This window comes from Neolamprologus brichardi, chromosome 12 (genome assembly GCF_056152115.1).
Source record: "Neolamprologus brichardi isolate AB-2024 chromosome 12, ASM5615211v1, whole genome shotgun sequence".
Taxonomy (NCBI): domain Eukaryota; kingdom Metazoa; phylum Chordata; class Actinopteri; order Cichliformes; family Cichlidae; genus Neolamprologus; species Neolamprologus brichardi.
Window position 1 is genome coordinate 2,700,290 of NC_142115.1, and position 20,844 is coordinate 2,721,133.

Below are 20,844 nucleotides of genomic sequence, written 5' to 3' on the forward strand. Positions count from 1 at the left end.
CGCACATATATCCACTGTGTGGGTACTGATAGGCACAACGCAACGGAGACGCGTGTTTGTGGTAAGCAGAGGTAGCTGCTCCCGGTGTGTAGGACGTTTTGTCAGAACACCGGTAGCCCTGATGTTTTTTGCTCATCTCTGCAAGACACTGGGTGGACTTTTCTTACCTCAGCTTTTTCCTCGTGCACGTCGTTGTCCCACTGCAAAAGGATCGAATAACATCGACGGCTCTTATCGCTGCTTTATCGACCTCCTACTGTTCGCTGTGCGATGTTCATGAGCCACGCGCTGGTCTTCCTCACCCAACCATAAACACTTTGCATCAAGATTGTGACTTTTAGTCTCTGGTCAGCGATGTTGGTTCACTGTCTGACTGAGTGGGGGGTGAAGTGGTAAATTATGATCTTCAGTTGGACTAATATTAAGTGCAGCTGAATGTTCGGGTCAGCACTGCTCAAATATGAAGAAATATATTTGGTCTAAAACTGAAATAAAAACTCAAGTGCGAAAATGCAGTTAACTGCAATTTAAAACTAAACTTGAGGGAAAATAAAAACTGAAACAATATTATGTGAACTGTATTTAGCTTAAATGTATTTTGTTAGCTTCAGATTTGGACAAATTTGTCAACACAAGCATCAATGAAGAAAAACAAAACATATCTATATGTCTTGCATAAATAAATCAAAGGGTAAAAATATATGATGCATAGTGTTTGCAAATATACATGTATCTGATAATAGGACAACTGGTTTGCTCAATTTTTATTTAAAGTGTGGATAGCTTCAGGGACATGTGATGATAAACAGTAGCCGTTTTGATGTGGGCGACATGGGCGGTTGCCCGGAGCGGCATCACGGGCATCGGCAAAAAAAAAAAAAAAAAAAATTGCTCGTACTCGTTGCTGCCCCGACATCAGCCAGCGCATACTGGGAATGGTACAGGCACCGATCGGTTTTCTATCGCCCGTTTGCTGGGAGTAAGGGCGCCCTCCGTTTGCGAGGTGCGACTGCTGCTTGCGGCACAGGGAGGAGAGGGCGGGGCGGCGGGGGATTCACTGACCGGCTGGAGCAGCGTCTAATAACCAACTCGCAAAATAACACAAAATAAAACAAACCAACAAACAGAAAAACACCAGACATTACATTAATACAGACTTATAATTTGCACCGATGTTTTTTCTCAAATCTACACACGAAAAGTGAGCGAGAGCCCTCGGTGCGCCTGCTCGCTGCTGAAGTCAAAGTAAACTTTATTGTCATCTCCGCTACATACAGTCCAGTATATAGAGAGAGACGAGACGACGCGGCTCCAGTTACAGCAGCGCAAGTAAACAAACAATAAATATAAGAAGAGTAAGAAAATAAATATACACTTTAGGACTCGGGGTAAAGGGATCAATAACAATTTAAAATGTATAATTTACAGTTTGATGATTTAAAATCTCACACACAACCTGTCGAAAGGGGAGGCTGCTTCCAAATAGAGTACATTTCATTCATAATGTTGTAAATACAAGTCCATTATCTACTCATGATTTGAATCCTGGGTTGTGCGAAATCCCAGAAATAAACCCCAGACAAAGCGAATCTGTGAACTAAGGTGTAGGTCTGTTAGGGTTATGTTGTGGTGATCCTCAGGTTGGGGGATGGGTGTTCATACTGGAGTGCAAAATTAAAACCAATGGAAGATGGACAAGAAAAGTTATCGGGTGCAAAGATGCAGGTAAGCAGATGTGTGATTGGATAATGGCAGGTCATCCTGAAACAATCAGAATCAGAATACTTTATTAATCCACAAGGAAATTATGTGAGTTACAGTTTCCCCAAGAAGAAATTGTAAAAATAGCAACAGTAACAAACTAAACTCCAAACAATGCATTATGTTACAGATTTTACACATTTATGAAATAGTACTATTATATACAGATCACTCAATTATAAATATCAAGAATTAACAGAGGTGATTTTAAATAAATATCAAGAACATTGGCAAGAATATTCCAGAGTAGAAAAGAGCACGTGTAAAAAGGGTGTGACTGTTGGAGTGTTTACAGTGTATTAGATGGAGGAGTTGTACAGGGAGATGGCCACAGGCAGGAATGATGTCCTGTGTCGGTCAGTGGTGCTTTTTGGTCATCTCAGTCTCTCACTGAACGCGCTCCTGTGACTAGCCAGCAGGTCACGGAGTGGGTGGGAGTTATTATCCACGATTGACCTTATCTCGGACAACATCTGCCTCTCAGACACCACCCTAACGGAGTCCAGCTCCATCCCCACAACATGTGGATCAGTTTATTTAGTCTGTTGGCATCTGTGACCCTCAACCTGCTGCCCCAGAATGCAACAGCATAGAGGATAGGTGTCAAACTCTGGCCCTAATTACATTTGGCCCGCGAAGCCATACCAAATTACTATTAGAGCTGGCCTACTGGTATTATAAAGTTAATATATATATTGTTTAGTGTTAAGCTTTGCTTGTTCCATATTCAATTTTTCCAGCAAAACTTGTTTGAGTCCATAAGAAAAGATTCATTCTTATATCTAGAGGAAGTTTTTTTTGTCAATAAATATTAATGTTAGCCCGCAACTTTGTTCCAGTTTTGAATTTTGGCCCACTGTGTATTTGAGTTTGACACCCCTGGCATAGAGGATGGCACTGACTACGACACAGACACAACAAGATAACATTAATTATAGGCAAACTTCTGTTTGCGTTTGTTAGCCACTTGGCTATGATAATAAACAGTAGACACTGAATCTTTTGGACTGTGTTCAGCACAATATTAATTAGTCATTGTGAATTGTTGATTTGTCCAATTCTCATTGTATGACGAATTGTGTTGGCAGTTTGTTAGTAATTTACAAACTATGCATACTGTCACTCTGGGGAGTGTTCGCCCAGGGCGCCAAACCGGCTAGGACTGTCACTGGGGCTAAATAACTATTTATCTGCATTATATTTTAAGAGATCTGGAATAAGCAGGACTTTATCATTGACAAGTGATATTTACAAGGATACAAGTAATCTTTTTTTTCCACTGTCATATAAAAATATTCCTCTCTCGCCCTGTGTCTTTTATCCTAAAAGGCCAGGTCCTGTACCAGAGACCTGGGCGCTTCAGTGTCCTGCATCGTCACTGTTCGTAGTCTTCTGTGCAGAGATCTCAGATGTCATTTCTGGGATCACACAGCCTGCACCTGGGGTCTTGCCTGGTGTGGTAGACCCCAGACGCTATTGATCTTGTGCTTAGGCGTGTTCCTACACGCCTACAGGCTAAGCTTAAGCCACTGAGGTGTTCGTTAACGGGGGTGACGCGATGTCACTGGTATGCATGCATTCATTAAACAGCCCAATAACTCCAGTTCAGTTTCAGTTTTATTTGTCACATGCAAGTTAGCACAGGGTCACCATTGCAATGAAATGTATTTGAGGAGCAGCAGACAGTCACTCGGCAGTAGGCTGTAGTATGTAAAAAAAAACAAAACAGTAAGAGCAAAATGTTTATAAAATATAGTAGTAATACTTATCTTGTTTATGTTTATCTATTTTAACATAACAGCGCAGCGGTCACAAACTGTTCGCCTTCTTCCGATTAACAACACACCTGACGCCCATTGAGTGCGTCTACCTTAAATACCTTTGCATAAACCTGCCATACAGAAAACAGAAATAGGGGACCTCTAGCGGCAACATAGGGTATTAACCCAAAAAATGGCTCTTACACCCTGTGTTGTCTTTCAGACCAGCTTAGTCCAGCCATTGTAAATTTTTGTATGTCAGCCACATCTCCTGTGGTACATGAAGTGCAGAGGCCTGTCTTTCCCTGATGGTTCCTCTTCCTTCTCCTCTTCTTTCTTGGGTTTCTACTGGCTGAAGTGTTCACTAAGCATCAGTTTTGGCCATCTTCCTGATGTACTCACAGATCTCTGTTGTTTCATCCTGGACGGTGTTTCTGACACTCACTAGTCCTCGGCCTCCTTCCTTCTGCTTAGTCTACAGTCTCAGGGTGCTGGATTTGGGGTGAAACCCTTTCATACATGGTAAAGAAACTTGTCTAGATGTCAGTGGCTTCTATCACCTGCTTTGGCCAGCTTATTCTCTCAGAAGGGGCAAAAGCCTGTCAGCAACATCCTTTGGGATCCCCGAGACACACAAACCCTCCTGCCACGGTAAGGTAGCTATTCATCGATTATTTTTCTAATAATGAGAAAATAACAATAAATAATAATACATAGAAAACAAATAATAATAAAACAGTAAAACACAGACAATATATCAAATGTTTAAAATGTGACATTTTACTATTTTATCAAAAATATCAATTCATTTTGAATTTGATGGCAGGAGCAAACATGCTAGGTCGGGGCAACAAAATGTTTAAATAATAAGTGGAACTAAAAACAAAAAATAACAGCTGGAGGAACATTTAAAAGTTAATTTGCAACAAGTCAGTAACATGATTGCACATAAAAAGAGCAACTTAGAGAGGCAGAGTTTGTCAGAAGTAAAGCCGGACAGAGGGTCACCAATCTGCAGAAACATATTATGGATCAATTTCAAAATAATGTTTATTAGTTTAAAACTGTGAAAACTTTGTGTATATCTCATCATGTACAGCACATCACCAAAGACTCACAGAATATGTGTGCAAAGGACAACACTAAAAGTCAACATTAGATGCCTCACAGAATATTTCAATTAACAAACTAGAAATCTAAAATAAAAAAAACAAAAAAACTGGTAAAACAGACCCAGGATAATAAATGTGCCATCCATAAATGCAGATTACAGCGCTGCCATGCAAAGAACAAGCCATATGTAAACATGATCCAGAAATACTTGCATCTTCTCTGTGCCACAGATCATTTAAAATGGCAAAATGGAAAACTGTTCTGTGGTCAAGCTGATTAAAATTTGGAATTTCAACATGCTTCTTTAGTTAAAACTTTAACTACTGCCAGTTACTGTAGACAACTGGCATCATTGATTGATTGATGATACTTTATTTAAAGGCTGCCAGACAACCGGCATGTGCTCATGATAGTGCAGGATAAGTGCCAACATAAGTGCCAACATAACAGTATATCTATATAGATATAGATATACTGTATAAATATATATATATATATATATATATATATATATATATATATATATATATATATATATATATATACAGTATATATATATAGTGTATATATATACTGTATATGTTTGTATATATATGTATATGTATATGTATATGTATATGTATATATGTATATATGTATATGTATATGTATATGTATATATGTATATATGTATATATATTGTGTACAAATTAAATAAAGCGACGGTTGGAAAAATACAAATTGTACATGGACTACACTGGTCAATGACTAAATTGTCCAGATTTAGACCAGATCTGGGTCTTACGTGTGATAAATGTCAGCAGGCTTCAGCCACCCTTCTACATATGTTCTGGGTATGTTCAGTGCATCATCAGTTCTGGCAAGTAGTCTTCTCTACTCTTTCTAAAGTTTCAGGAGAGCCATTTGATCCATGTCCCTTTGTTGGACTAGTTGGTACCGTCCCACAGGGCAGGCATCTGAACACAAATAAAGTTGAAAACGATAGCCTTTTATACTCTGTTAGCCAGGAGACTTGTGCTGTTGCATTGGAAAGACTCCTCACCCCTTTCATGTTCACGGATCATAGAGGTTATGCAGTATTTTAAACAGGAAAAGATAAGATGCTCCCTCAAAGGATATACGTCCAGCTTCTACACTACCTGGCAACCATCCCTGACATTTACTGACAAATGGAAAGATGGACAGATAGTAGCCTCTGTACAATTTGTGGAAATGTCTATAAATGTCAATTTTCCATCACACTGCCTAATTTGACCCCCCCTCCTTTGGAAGACACGAGAGTGGGGTTTCAGTTTATAAGCAGTATGCTATTGTTGTGATTATATAATTTCTTTCAATGAAAAGACCTTGATTAAAAAACGTTACAAATATTTTCATAAATGTTCTAGAAAACAGGTTTTTACAAGGTTTGGAGCTAAATGTGGAAAAATGTTGCTGTGAATTTCAGTATGTTTCAGTTTACAAACCGCGCCCCATAGTACGCTGTGTAGAGTGTTTGTAGATGTCAACATATTGTTTGGATGATGAAGTAAAATGCTTTTTTTTAACTTCCAAAATACTACATGTGCCTTTATAGCTCTTGTAATTCATATATACTGAGAAATACTGAACTTTTACTTTTCTCAGGATATGCTAGCCTGCCCATCATTTGTTTTAGGTGGGTGATGCTTAAATATAAAGGTTTTCCCAAATATATTTATTTCCACTGAAAGGAATGAGAGTGCTGGAGACGTTACAATTACTGTTGGTTTCATTCGAATTTAGACTAGAATGCGCTAGAATATAGAATTATATATAGATTATATAATATCTGTATCTATATATATATATATAGATATATATATATATATAAAATTTGGACCGTGTCCCCTGCCATAGGGAAAAACACGAAGCATACAGGCGTTGGTATTGGGTGATTGCCATGTTGCTGATAGGCCACGAGGTGTGACGCTGTCGTGTTGATTGGCCGAATAATGGCGGTTGAAGGATGCAGTGATTGGCCATGTGAACATCCGGTTCTGAAAAAGCCGGTAGAGGAAGGCGGGGCATGAGTTTGGGAGCCGCGGCTAGGATTTTCTTCAAGATGGCGGCGCGACGAGAATTGTGTTAATTTAGAAAGGTAGATAGTTGCCCAGGAGGAGATACCCGTGTCATATTTATCAGTGAGTACGCCTGTATCCCAAATATCTGGCTGTTTTATGGGTTGCTGACCTTTGCGGGTTTGCTCGGTGAGTGTAGCTCAGCTCATTAGCATTGATGCTAACCTTAGCAGGGGCCCACTGTGAAGCTTCGGGCTGAACAGATGCGCTAAACAGTGGTTGTTCCCCATTTTATTCAAATGTATAGTTTGCATACAACATATTCAAATTCAAAGCCAAAACACGTCTATTTGTCGAAGCTATTTTTACGTTAAATATCGTATTGTAATAGTAATAAAGTTGTGTTTTCTGACATTATTCTCACTGGTCCCTTTTTTCTAGCTTCCACAAGATCGCAGTGGAGGATGATCAGTGCCTAGATCCCATATTAAGCTGAATGCATTGTGATTTCCAATAATTGAGACAGTGATTCTGAAAGCTGTCTACATTAATGAAAAGAACAATGTAGTCAGCTTAGCATATTCACCTCTGGTACGTGGCCTATGCAGGGATGTGCTTCTGCATGCATTCTGTGTTTAGATAAGAAGATAGCCTCTCACTAAGTAAAGAATTTAAAATTAAAATTTCAGTCTATTTAAGTTAGCTATATATTTATAAGGAAATGGAGATAGATGATGTTCTACCCCCTCTCCCCTTGGAGCCACCTGATGATTTTGGCCTAGATGAGGGCAGAGCACCTCCACCACCTCCCCTGCAAACGTCCAGTGACGCAGAGGTAATGGACGTTAGCTCTGGTGGTGATGGATACACATACACCCCAGGGGACGGGGAAACCAAGACACAGCAGCCCCTCAGCAGGGGCTCACTGACTTTCTGTAGTCATCTCTCAGATGAGGCCAGTCCCGCCCCACCGTGCCCCAGAACAGCCCGCCATGCTCCCCCGGTCACCAAGTTTCTGCCAGATCTCAAGCTGCTCAGAGATGTTAAGATTAGTGTGAGCTTCACTGAAAGCAGTAATAGCAAAGAGAGGAAGGTTTTATATACAGGTGAGAGGCAGGAGGCAGGGAGCGAGGATGGTTTAGAAAGTGTCAATGGTGAGTTGCATGACATGGCTAGTGAGCAGGAGGTAGCCGAGGTTGCTGGTGGAGCAGCAAATGCTGCAGCCAGAAAGTCAGAGGACACAGAGGTAGATCTTGAGAATAAGGTTGAGTTTGCTGTCCTGGATGAGTTGGATGACCTCTACGAGAACTTCCTGGAGCCCGACGATGGAGAGCATGGAGGCTTTAAGTCTGACGTCATAGTTCAGCAGGAACAGGCATATGACGAAGTCACGGCTTACTCTTATGAGGTATGACTGGACTTTTATTTGCAGTATCCTCTTTTAGTGACAACGTTGCACTGAGTTTGTCCTTCGTTGTGAAACACATAATAATGCAGGACTAATGCAGACCACAAACACTACAGTCACTGCAAGTACAGTACACTTCTTAATGTCATATTTCATCACTCGTCTGCATCAAGCTTTTATTTATAAAACCAGGACCAAATGTTTAAGTAAATGTTTGATAACCAATGTTTTTTTGTTTTGTTTTAAATCACTGAAAATGTGAAGTGTGAAGCTGGAAGAGGTCAGTGTTTTAATTTTTACCTTCAATAGCGGAGTCTGCGTTTGACCCAAAAGAAATCTTCATATGATTTTCTAGTGGGAGAAGTTACTGTTAGACGGATGAATTCTGGTGCGATCATTAGAGAATCCATTTTGACAGGCTGTAAGCTCACTGTGGTTGGTCGGACCAGCTGGTACTTTTGAGGAAATATTGGCCAGTAAAATCACAGCTGTGGAGCTTTGGTCAATTTTTAAAGTGCCTGCCCTTTTCCTATTTTCAAGGTAATTTTTTTTTTGAAACCTGGCTAGTTTACAGAGGGGCATATCCTCTCTTTCTAAACTCATAATTGCTTTTATGCACCATTTTGCAGCTGTAATGTTTCTTTCTATATTTCTACAGAGTTACACACACACAAACACACAGTTTGAGACTACAAAGAATTCAGTACTCTCTAGAACTGCCCAACAGTCATCATCTGCTGGCCTTAACCCTTCACTCTTCTAGGAGGAATTTGACAATGACGTCGACGCTCTGTTGGAGGAGGGCATGCCAGTCCCGAAGAAGATGCGCCCGGCAGAGGATAAATATGGTGGAGACAGTGATCATCAGTCAGATGGTGAAGGAGGTGTTCAACCCATGATGACCAAAATTAAGACTGTCCTGAAGAGTGAGTTGGGGAGGGGCCTGTAGTCTGAAGTATACTGCAAATACTCTGTCTTGTATGTGCCACATGTTTGTCTTATTAGTTACTTTTGTTTTTTGTTTAAATAAACCATCATAAATTGTAGGAAATTTATTTTATCTTTTGTATATTATATTTTTGTGTGTGACCTATGGGAAGAACCTGCTGTCCTTTGAGACACTGCTTGGTAGATGTGCTCTCTATAAATAGACTAGACAAGTAAGAAGTCGTCTGAAAGGATCACACAGTCTAACAGCACATGGTCATTGCTGTCTTTGAGTGTTGTTGTTGTATTACACAGAATGACCTGCTAAACAAGTCTGGTTTGAAATCCTAAAAGACAAAGCAGAAATATTCCAAATTCCTTAAAGTTCCTTCAGAAATCATTGTTTGAAGTTTGTAATTTCAACTTCAGAACAGTGTCATACTTTTTCTTTTACCAAACTTTAAATTAATATGGTTGCATTGGTCGCATTTTAAAGGCAAAGACTTCACTTTCCCAGCTAAGAAGCATTTAGGCCTGTTAATGATGGTTTTGATGTAATTAATAGCAAATAGTCTCTCAGTCTTCACCTCATACCCATGAGCTGAACATGATTCAGTCTCAAAGTTAAAAAGCGATGTCTTTTTCACAGGGGACAAACTCCCATAGATTTTTAGCAAGGTGCTTATTTACAACAAGGTGACCTAAAGTGTAATGATTACTGCTAAGAGTGAGAAGGATATCATGCACCTAAACTGAGAAAGTAAATAACCTTTCAAAGTAGCAAAATATTTACAGAAAAATAAATTCTTCTAATTTGCCTCTGACAAAAACATCACACATGTTAAAGTCTTAGTAATGGTCGCTGTTCTGGCTTTTTTGATTTGTTTTGGATTATATTTACATGGAAAATGAAGCAAATAAATAAAAATGCCTTTTTTATTTTCATTTTTTGAATGAATGATTATTACAACTCCTAGAAATGTCAGTATTTAGTATTACTAATGAGGTATACCACAAAGTGCAGTACTTATATTTCCATTTACATTTTCTTATGTACTAGGTCGGGGACGTCCGCCCACCGAGCCTCTCCCTGATGGATGGATAATGACATTCCATAATTCAGGCATTCCAGTCTACCTGCACAGAGAGACCAGAGTGGTCACTTGGTCCAGACCGTACTTCCTTGGCACTGGAAGCATCAGGGTAAGAACGGCATAAATTTCACAACTGTTTCTGTTTATGAAATTGGTGGAATAAAATGTAGCTTTGCTTACATTAAACGTCTGCCTGTGTCAAACTTCTAAACAGATTAGTGACAGATTTTGCTTCTGCTCTCAGTTTGGACTAAAGTAGTCTCCCACCAAAAGCCTAAACTCTGCACTGTTCCTCGTCTGTTTGTTCCTGATTAATCTGAGTTAATTCACATAATACAAAAGTAACAACATTTGATGTGGTGTTATTTTTGTTGTTCAAGTTAGTGTGAAATTAGTGAATTAAAGGGCTCGGGAACCCTGCCAATACTGACACAGTGTTTGAGAAAACAAAGGCTCAAATGTTTTTGCCTAAAGAAAACCATAACAACACTGTTATCCTCAAAACACATATTGGCACTGGATGAGCTACATCTTGAACATTTTACAGCTGGGTAAACATCACTTTGAGAGATTTTACCTTATATATTTAAAGCCTATGGACACTTTCCAGGTCATTTTAAAATGAGTCAAACTTACAGCACTGTTAACATATTGTTCAAACAGAAACACGACCCACCTGTAAGCAGCATCCCCTGCCTACACTACAAGAAAATGAAGGAACAGGAGGAACGGGAGCTGAATGGGGAAGTGGTGCCTGATGCAGAGGAGTCTGTTGTCAAGCCTGCTGAGGAGGCCAACGGGGGAGAGCAAGTAGGCACATCAGATGCTACAGCTGAGGACCAGGATGTCATGCCACCCTCCAGTCTCCCTGGTGAAGGTCGGGATGGAGAAGGTACCACTGACAACAGCATCCAAAATAAAGAGGCTCTACCCTGTGACTCTGCACAAGGAGCCTTAGGGCAGGTCAAGGCCAAAGTGGAGGTGTGCAAGGATGAGTCCATAGGTAAATAGCTTCCCACACTAGCAGTGACTTTTGAAATGTTCTTTTTTTGTTTGTTTGCTTGTTTTTTGCTGCAGTAAAAGACCTCATCTGACATCTTGAAACTTCCTTGCAGAACTTGAAGAATTTCGCCTGTACCTGGAGAAATGCTTTGACTTTGAACAAGTGACTGTCAAGAAGTTTCGCACCTGGGCTGAGCGAAGACAGTTCAACAGAGACATGAAGAGGAAACAGGCAGAGTCAGAAAGACCTATCCTGCCTGCCAACCAGAAGCTCATCACACTGTCAGTCCAGGATGCTCCTACTAAGAAAGGTGCCAGTACCTGTGATTCATACTGTGTACATTTTATACAGTTCGGGTCTAGATATTAAACATATCCTGTTAAGTTTTTGTTTGTTGATGCAATGAATTGTTTGTTTCCACAGAATTTGTTATAAATCCTAATGGAAAGTCTGAAGTTTGCATCTTACATGAATATATGCAGCGTATCCTCAAGGTTCGCCCTGTTTACAACTTTTTTGATTGTGGTAAGTTCCTCTTTCTTAAGCGGCCAAAGGTAATACAGTAATTTATAAGGGTGTACTACGAAGCAATATTAGCAGGTTAGCGACCTATGTCAGTAGCTTTCTTTTTAGCTTATCTTAAATAAACACAACAACTGAGCTGTAACCTGGTGTTGGATCTGGAGCAAAAACACTGGGTTAACATATAAAACTGCTATTAAGCAACGTGAAAGGCCGATATATGATCTCTGATTGGTTTTATCAAGCAGCTAATGCACAGACAGTCAAATTCATAGTACGCTATTACTTCTTCCACTCATTTTCTATCAGGACATTTTGTGCATAAACTAGTAAAAGTGTTTTTGTTTTTTTGTGTTTTGCGTGTTTTTGATGTTGACCTTTTTAGAATATCCATTTTAATCTGCCATTCTTTCCACAGAGAACCCAAGTGAACCCTTTGGAGCGTCAGTCATTATAGATGGAGTCACATACGGCACAGGGACTGCAAGCAGTAAAAAACTTGCCAAGAATAAAGCTGGTAATTCTTCTTCTTTACAATATTGGACATTTGATCATGTGGTTGATATTGGTCACAGCTTAATATATAAAAAAAATGATGGTGTTGTATTAGAGGTTGTCCTTTGGAGTTGGTATAAATTAAAAAAAAATCAGCATAATGACTTTAAAAAAACATCATGTCAAGCCCCTTTTCCATTAGTACCTACTAGAGATGGCACGATACCACTTTTTTATGTCCGATACCGATATCATAAATTTGGATATCTGCCGATACCGATATGAATCCGATATAGTGTGTTTTTTAATCAATAAAACGTTTTTTTAATATCTTGCTGCATTTTGTATAAGTTTATACTCAAGTTTAAATAAACAACAACACTAAAGCTATTCTGTTATACCTGTATGTAAAAAATACAACAAAATATTTCATAGTTCAGCAAAACTGACCAATCTAATAAACTTAAACCTGCTCCATCCTCCCTACTCTGGTATTTTAAAGAGTACTTAGCAGAAATATTAAGCAACCTAACTAATAGGGTTGCAAACTCCCAGCAAAAAAAAATAGGGAACCACCCTCCACCTCATGATGCTTAATCAATGTAATCAACTTTAATTTGATGCAGTGTGAAAAAAAAATCACAGAAATAAATTATTTTTCAAGAATAATTAAATAGATTCAACATTTTTCTTCTACAGAACTGCACAGATGGTACTTTCCCAAAGGAAAAAGTAGTATAGCTTACTAGGGTATATTAGACTTAACAGTTACTATATACAGTAATGGACTTCTATACATTTTACATAAGATCAAAACTTTGGGTGTAAGATTCAGATAATTATTTATTAAAAGCTCGACATTTTAAATGAGAATAAGAAAGAAAAGTATGTCTTTGTGCCCCCTTTTCCCTGTTCATGCCCTATCGGCCCCCCTGGCTAAACTTTGCTAGATCCGCCCCTGCACAGTTACCAGCAGTCAGCTGCGTAGAAAAAGATCCTGGTGTAGAAATAATATTAAATAAATTCTAACAACAGCTGATCAAGGTTAAACGTGCTGCTGTTGTTCAGCCGCTGGTTTCCTCTTTCTGGTGCAAAGTGGGCCAAAAACAAAGAAGAGAGACGGACTCGCGACAGAAAAGCCGATCAGCTGATCATTGATCAGTTTCACGATTGAAGTAGGAGCAGGAGGGGGAGGGGGAGAGAGAGAGGCAGTCCCTCCATATATCGGTTGTTAAGCTTAAGGTGGGAATGCTTTACAGACATTCAGAGATGAACTTACACACTTGCTTTACTTCTCTCTGGGAAAACTTCCTCAGAGATGAAATGCTGGTTTGCTAGCAAGGCTACAGATACACACAGCCGCTCTATCACGTGACGCACACTGCTGCAACGTGCTACGGTTATGAGCCAGGTTACACCATGTAGCAAGTTTTGTGAGGTGCTTTTTTGATATTTAATGGATCGGATTACATTTTTTATTTCTCGCCGATATCCGATCCAGGAATTTGGGTCAGTATCGGACCGATACGATACGTAATATCGGATCGGTCCATCTCTAGTACCTACATCAAGTGGCCACGACTTGACTCCAATTCACTGGTTTCCATTGCAAATGAGTGCCACCTGATGTGTGTTTTCGTTGTCATAGCAATACATCCCACGTTATTAGAATGCACCACAAACGCTACAACAAAGCTGGACGTTGAGGCAAGAATATACCCGCTGCTCGCTCTGTTGCTTTCCGTCAGACTCGGGGGACCCCGGCGTCGTCCTGTCATTCGTTGCCGGGTTTTTTAAAAATGATGGTTTTGATTTTCGTGAATGAGAGAGGCTCTCATCACTCATCAATTGACCAGCCAATCAGTGGCAGCGCAGTGTGACGACATCACATTTTAGTACCTGCTCAGACCGGCCGAGAAGGTACTAAAAACGTACGTGGTACCAGGTAATATGAGCTAATGGAAAACGTGGTGAGTCGATTCGAGTAGGTACTGATAGAAAAGAGGCTTTAGTTGGTGTCACTGAACAGCTTGGATGTTTCTGCTTTGTGAGAGACGTCTTCTGAAAAGTCAAGAGGTTACACTTTCTTACACACTGCAGCTCCAAGAACAACCTGTCTTCGCTGCACCTCCCCACAATGGAGCAAGATAACAGTACACTGTATTACATGTGGGAAATATTTGCACATTCACCTGCTGTAAAATCTCACTGGGTCTTTGCAGCTCGAGCAACACTGGAAATCCTCATACCTGACTTTGTGAAGCAGACCTCGGAGGAGAAACCCGTTGAAGGCGATGAACTGGAGGTACTTGTTAGTTTTTTGACATTTTTTTTCTATGTGTATTTCTTTTTTTTGGTTTACTCTTGAAGCAAAGCTAAATCCTAATTCTGAAGCCAAGATTTTCATATAATACTTCCTTCAAATGTAAAACATCTTTTTAGAGTTGAAGATGACACAGCAGTGGTGACATTCAGTGCATTCTCTCCTGCAGTATTTTAATCATATCAGTATAGAAGATTCAAGAGTATATGAGCTGACCAACAAAGCAGGACTACTATCGCCATATCAGATTCTTCATGAGTGCCTTAAAAGGTAAAGTAGATTTGAGTATTCATTAATATTGTTAAACTGTTATTGTGTGTGTCCTTTTTTCTTCTGTCTCTCTCTCTCAGGCCTCTTTATGTCACCTGTTGTGGGATTTATACTCATACGACTGCGTCCATATTGTTATTAGAGCAGCTCTGCATGATTAACTTTTCAAAATGATCCTTACTATCTTTTACTGGCCTTGTTGCAGTCTTTGATTTCACCCTCTATTTGAAACAAGCTGTTAGAGTCCCTCCTCACTGCTCCTTGTACATGGATTGAAACAACTGATTGGCTGTGTGCCCGAGATGCCAGTGTTCAGGATATCATCCAGAAACATAAGTGGGAAAATCAGTTTGAAATGGATCATTTGGCTCAAAATATATATATATGACAGAAAACAAGGAAAAGCATTTAACTGAAATGATAAGGTGGAGCTGCTCGTCATCGAGATGAGAGAATGAAGTTCACAGCTGCTGATTGGACATTGGGGTGTCTGTGCAAAGAGAGAGATTTCAAATATCCATGTGAAAACAAATGTTTGTTCCTTACTGCAGAAACCACGGGATGGGGGACACCAGCATTAAATTTGAGGTGATCCCGGGGAAGAACCAGAAGAGTGAATATGTGATGACATGTGGGAAACATACTGTGCGTGGCTGGTGTAAGTAGACCCTAATCTTTGCATTTCTTTCTGGCGAGAGCACAGCTGGGTGTTATTTATAAATAAGTTCAAAGCAGCTGTCAGGATTGCTTTGTAAATAAAGTCCATATTATTAGAATTATTTTCCTTTTATTTAGTTTTTTTGTGGACCTGTTTTGCTAATGTAACGCAGACACTAAAGCTCATGTGCCAGAATGTCATGAGTCTGATCGGAAGCGGTTTATTACCAGGCCAGGGAGCACAAAAACACCTCTTAAAAAAACCCTACAGAATAAAATGTTGTCTATATAGTAAAACAATTCTAAAACCCATAAAAATACAATTTTCTACATCCACTAAAATCCCCTGATGTAATTATGCCACATGTTCATTATGGGTCAACCAGCAAGCCAGGAATTCTTCCTCCAGAGCGGAGTCCACGGCGGTCTAGTCTCCAACAGACAAGGAGGAGCCTCCTATCCTCCTCCTATCGCTTCACTAGGCCCATCACATCCCAGCCCAGCTTGCGTTCTGCACCGGAGTCCATCATGCGATGCCACCACGGCTCCCCTCGCATCAGCGCCCTGTAAAATAACAAATAGGGGCCAGAACAATCGTCCCAGAAGTGTCCCTGGCTTATAGCCATGGCGACCCTCTCCCAACCCGGCTGCATCCGGCGAACAACAGTGGAGACACTACTCACAAATGCAGGCAGAGGCATACCTCTGCCCTGCTGCTAATCACACGCGTTGTCTCCCACTGTCGCCGTTCCTTGCTGTCAGGACTGGGCCGCCACGTCTCGCTGGCCGATCCGTCTCCAGATTAGGTGTTAGCGGGTCCCTCTTTTCACCTGGCCTTCACACATTCCTGCTCATATCTGGGGCCTCTGTCCTCCCAGGGCTCAGCTAGCCTGCTTTTAAAAGGTCTTTACGCAGCTAACAGGCCACCTCTGGACACACCCATACCTCAGCAGGTGATCCCTATCAACTAATTTATCCCATGTTCAGCCATTCCACAGTGGATTAAAACAATGTCAAATGACACACTAAAAACATGCAAATAAAAACACTAAAAATCAGAATAAAACCAATATAAGTGATAAATACAAATTTTCACTGTGTGACACTAACATGTGAGTTTCAGTGACAGGTTATTTGTATTTGTCATCTTTGTAACTAGGCAAGAACAAGAGGGTTGGCAAACAGCTAGCATCTCAGAAGATCTTGCAGATGCTACATCCTCACGTCAAGAACTGGGGCTCACTGCTGCGCATGTACGGCAGAGAGAGCAATAAGATGGTCAAGAAGGTAAGGACTGACCGCTGCTGTAAAGTCTTAAGAGAAAGCATTGAAGATGAAGAAAATTGTTTTGGTCTCTAATATAGTTCATGTGGGATTTTAAGTGTCTTTAGATGAGAAGATACCGTTTTCCACAGAGTCGCAATCTCCAGCTTTAACTCAGCATTGTGCATCATAGTTTTTGTGACCGATACAGAGGGCGCCTGATACACTGATAAACAGTGGATGCTCTATAGAATTGGAGCAAGTGGCAGTCAATTTTTCATCTTTTTCAAACCACAGTTCATTTTGGGTCTGAAAACAGGATGAAGAACAAGAAGATGCCGTTTTAAGATGCTGCTTTCTGTTAATTAATTTATTTGGGAACTGGGTGTCTATCGCAGCAAAAAAAATTTCTGGCACAACTTCACCTGCTTCCAAGGTGCATGGAGAGGATAAAATAATTCACAAAGCAGGAACTCCAGCAACACTTGAGGTAGAAGAACAACTTTAATAATAGACCAACGCGTTTCGGCTTGTGGCCTTCATCAGGGTCATAGTAAAACATTGTAAAAATTGCTTAAATACAAGACAGGAAACAGAAAAAAAATTCAAATTAACCAGTCAAAACTTCACAGATAGGTCAGCTGACATATAATAGGTAGGTATTGGTTAATTGGCTAAGTCACGCCCAAGTAAATACCAGACTAGATCATTACTGATGAGGAGAAGGGGGGGTGACATAACCCCCATATGTTAAATTACTCTCACATGAGTAATATTTATTTAATTAATCTTATTATTTTAGCCAAAGAAGAAGTAGCGCTTTAGACATCTCATCTTAAGTCTACAATTCAAGTCTAAATTTGAGATATTTTACATTTTAGAGACATAAATAAGGATCTTTTAATGTGTTCCCATGTGATGATGTAATTTTGTTTTCTAATTCAAACGTGCTTTTACCATTAAAGACCCCCCCCCCCCTTTTTTTTTTTAAAAACCTGTGTGTATATTTATAGCTTCCTCCTTATGCATTTCATGCATGTGTTATTTTCAGACATATGGGGGTTATGTCACCCCCCCCCTTCTCCTCATCAGTAATGATCTAGTCCGGTATTTACTTGGGCGTGACTTAGCCAATTAACCAATACCTACCTATTATATGTCAGCTGACCTATCTATGAAGTTTTGACTGGTTAATTTAAATTTTTTTTCTGTTTCCTGTCTTGTATTTAAGCAATTTTTACAATGTTTTACTATGACCCTGATGAAGGCCACAAGCCGAAACGCGTTGGTCTATTATTAAAGTTGTTCTTCTACCTCAAGTGTTGCTGGAGTTCCTGCTTTGTGAACTGGGTGTCTATGACAGGAAAAAAGATGTGAGTGGGTCAGTGCTGGAACATTTGAAGTGTCCAGCTAAATAAAGCTGGATCCTTTGTTAATTACAGTCGTAAGCCCAAAGTCACTACTATGCATAATAAAATAAACGAGCTTATGTGATGACAAAGCTCTGCTCCTAGAGTGTTGGTCAACAGCGGATGGGCTGCTCCGTCATTGATTTTGGGTTTTAAACCAATGACTGGGATGTAGAATTGAACCAATTTTCTGCACATATTGGAATGGTACAGCTATGTGTTGATGAGCTGAATAGCGTGTTATCATGAAGTGTCATGTGGCCTGTGCTATGTCGTTACAAAATGATCTTACTTCTCAGGAGAGCTCCGACAAGAGCGTGATCGAGCTCCAGCAGTATGCCAAAAAGAACAAGCCAAACCTTCATATCTTGAACAAACTGCAAGAAGAGATGATTAAACTGGCTGCACAAAGGGTAGGAATGGTTCTTAATGGGATTTTAGTTCGAAAAAAAAGGGGGGGTGGGGGTAATGTTTAGCTTTATTTTTTTGTAAATAAAAAAAAAAGACAAAACAAAGGAGTGTAACTTCCAGTCTTTGGTTGGCCAGACTGCATGTACACTACCCAAAATCTTGTACTTGAGAATAATTGTTTTTCTTATCTTGCTTGTTGTACTTAAATGATTTTCTCTACCAGGAGGAAACGAGGAAGAAACCCAAGATGACCATAATGGAATCGGCCCAGCCGGGGAGCGAACCCCTCTGCACTGTCGACGTTTAAATCTCAAATCACTGATGAACCACAGCACTGAAAACCAGTCACTGTCAGACATCACACACACGCACACCCCACCATCCACCACTTAATTATGCATCACTGAGATCTAAATGGCAATATAGTAAAGGATTGACCAGGCTGATATTACTGCTTGCTTCCTTCACTTGTGTTTTAATTGGTTGAGCTGGTAGAAGTGTAGGACTGAACAGACTGTAGAGCGAATATCGTCTACCTCTCTAGATGCATCCTAATTACAGCAGTAGGAGAACCCCCCTCCCCCCAGTGTCCAGAGAAGTGACCATTACTTGATAAGATGAACCACATCAAAATAGATTTGCATGCCTCGTAAAGTGGAGAAAGCCACTGCACACACTGGTTTTATTTTTGAAGGCTTGTTTTCACCAGTCATGATCGCATAGTACCAGCAGCTGATAGTTTTCTCTGTGCTAAAAGTATTTGAAAGGGACTACTAATACTTGTATTTATACCGTTCATTTAATTGGGAAGCAAAGTTCCTATTTTATTTGGTATTTTAATGGTAGGTGTTCTGGATGTGGTGAGTGATGATTACAGCTGTGTGCGGTCTTGTTTGTCCCCAGAAGTGACAGATGCTGTCTTTGGTTTGCACGTTGGCAACATGCGGTGTGAAGTGCTCACTGTTGTTACACACTCGTGTCCTGTCAGATGTTTTTGTTGACTGTTGCTTTTATTCCTGGAATAATTCCTAGTGGAATATTTGGGCTGACTTTTTCTTGAGGGTCTTGCCTTTTTCATTTGTTTCAGTAAAAGACATAAGCTAGAGCCCACCTGATGTCTTCATCGCTGATACCAGTACAGATTGTTTTCTGTCAGTCGATATTCTTAACAAATAAATACGACTGTATTAAAAAGGGACTCCTTCATTTAATTATAAGTAATGAATTTCACCGACTACTAACCCAGCTGTGAAGCTGGAGGTACTGTTTGGAAAAAAACTGTGACACCATCTCTGAATGATACCAAGCTACTACTTCTAAATGATCTTTAGTATAAAAGGGCACGCACATGTGCCCATACAAATATCTGACATTAGGCCTAAGCCGGTGAAGGTCAGGTTCTATAAGCTTCCTGCTACATGGTGACACTGCAGTATACCCCAACCACAGGGACACAGTACTGTAATATGTTGGGGATCATTTCACTCATGCGTTAGTTCGCTCTTGGATTTTTATTCATATGCTGATGCCATGCACAGTTGCTAACCACAAAGCACATTTCAGTTGCTTTTCATTTATATTCTTATTTTAAAAATAATCATGTTGGTTACATGTTGCCTTAGTTAATCCATTTCATGAAGGGCTCAAGAGTATATATTGTACATTGGACCTAAAACACCCTTCAGCAGGAAGTGGAAAGACCAATCTCTATTTACTTGATAAAGAATTTGTTAAGATAGTTTTCAGTTAAAAATGGCCAAGAAACGTCTCAAGAAAATATGCCTACAACTCATCCAGATTTGTAGGATTCACCTGAGTGGGCTGTATTTTGTGTACGTTTGCCACAAATAGTTTTTTTTCTTTCAAGGCAGCCTTGTAAAATTTAGTTGGCACTGATGTAAACAACAGCGATAAAGTCATTCAGTCCAACAAGCTGATGAAACTGTGTATACCAAAGCTTATAGTCTTATGCATTTTATAGAAAACTCAATGTTGCTGTGAACTGAAGAGAATATGGACTAACAGGAAAATGCATAGACCCGTCACTTGCTGGAACAAAATGGAAACTGCTGTGCACTCAAGTATTGGCCCCGTGGTTTTTCTACAAGAGCACACATCGGTTTACCCAAGGCTCCTGTGATAGTACAGATCACTTTACGAATGTGCTTTCCCTTTGTGTATGTGTTTTCATGCAAAGCCCATAAGTGTCAGGGGAGGGGGGGGATACTGCTTTCATGCGTTGCTGTTAAGTTGTACCAATGACTTGTTTGAAGTGTTGCTGCCTAGATTATGAAGTATGTATTGCAACCTGAGCTCCATGACTTTGGTGATATTTGTTATGCAAAATAAAAATGTCTTGACTAATGGCTACAAGAGCTTCTGTTTATTC

The 20,844-nt window shown here is 40.0% G+C and overlaps 1 protein-coding gene across 2 annotated transcripts; it reads left to right on the forward strand.

Annotated features, from left to right (window-relative positions):
* The first annotated feature begins 6,669 nt into the window (after positions 1 to 6,669).
* Positions 6,670 to 20,819, forward strand: dgcr8 (DGCR8 microprocessor complex subunit). 2 transcript variants are annotated; one of them, XM_006805452.3, is made up of 14 exons: positions 6,670 to 6,796; positions 7,115 to 8,081; positions 8,845 to 9,007; positions 10,069 to 10,211; positions 10,766 to 11,105; positions 11,218 to 11,415; positions 11,529 to 11,630; positions 12,046 to 12,144; positions 14,345 to 14,427; positions 14,615 to 14,715; positions 15,267 to 15,373; positions 16,532 to 16,659; positions 18,344 to 18,457; positions 18,679 to 20,819. In XM_006805452.3, the coding sequence occupies exons 2-14, from the start codon at positions 7,395 to 7,397 to the stop codon at positions 18,760 to 18,762; spliced, it is 2,349 nt and encodes a 782-aa protein (XP_006805515.2). In that variant the 5' UTR covers positions 6,670 to 6,796; positions 7,115 to 7,394; the 3' UTR covers positions 18,763 to 20,819. The 2 variants fall into 2 exon arrangements, with proteins under 2 accessions (XP_006805515.2, XP_006805516.2); XM_006805453.3 differs by having other exon boundaries at positions 6,681 to 6,862.
* Positions 20,820 to 20,844: the final 25 nt, after the last annotated feature.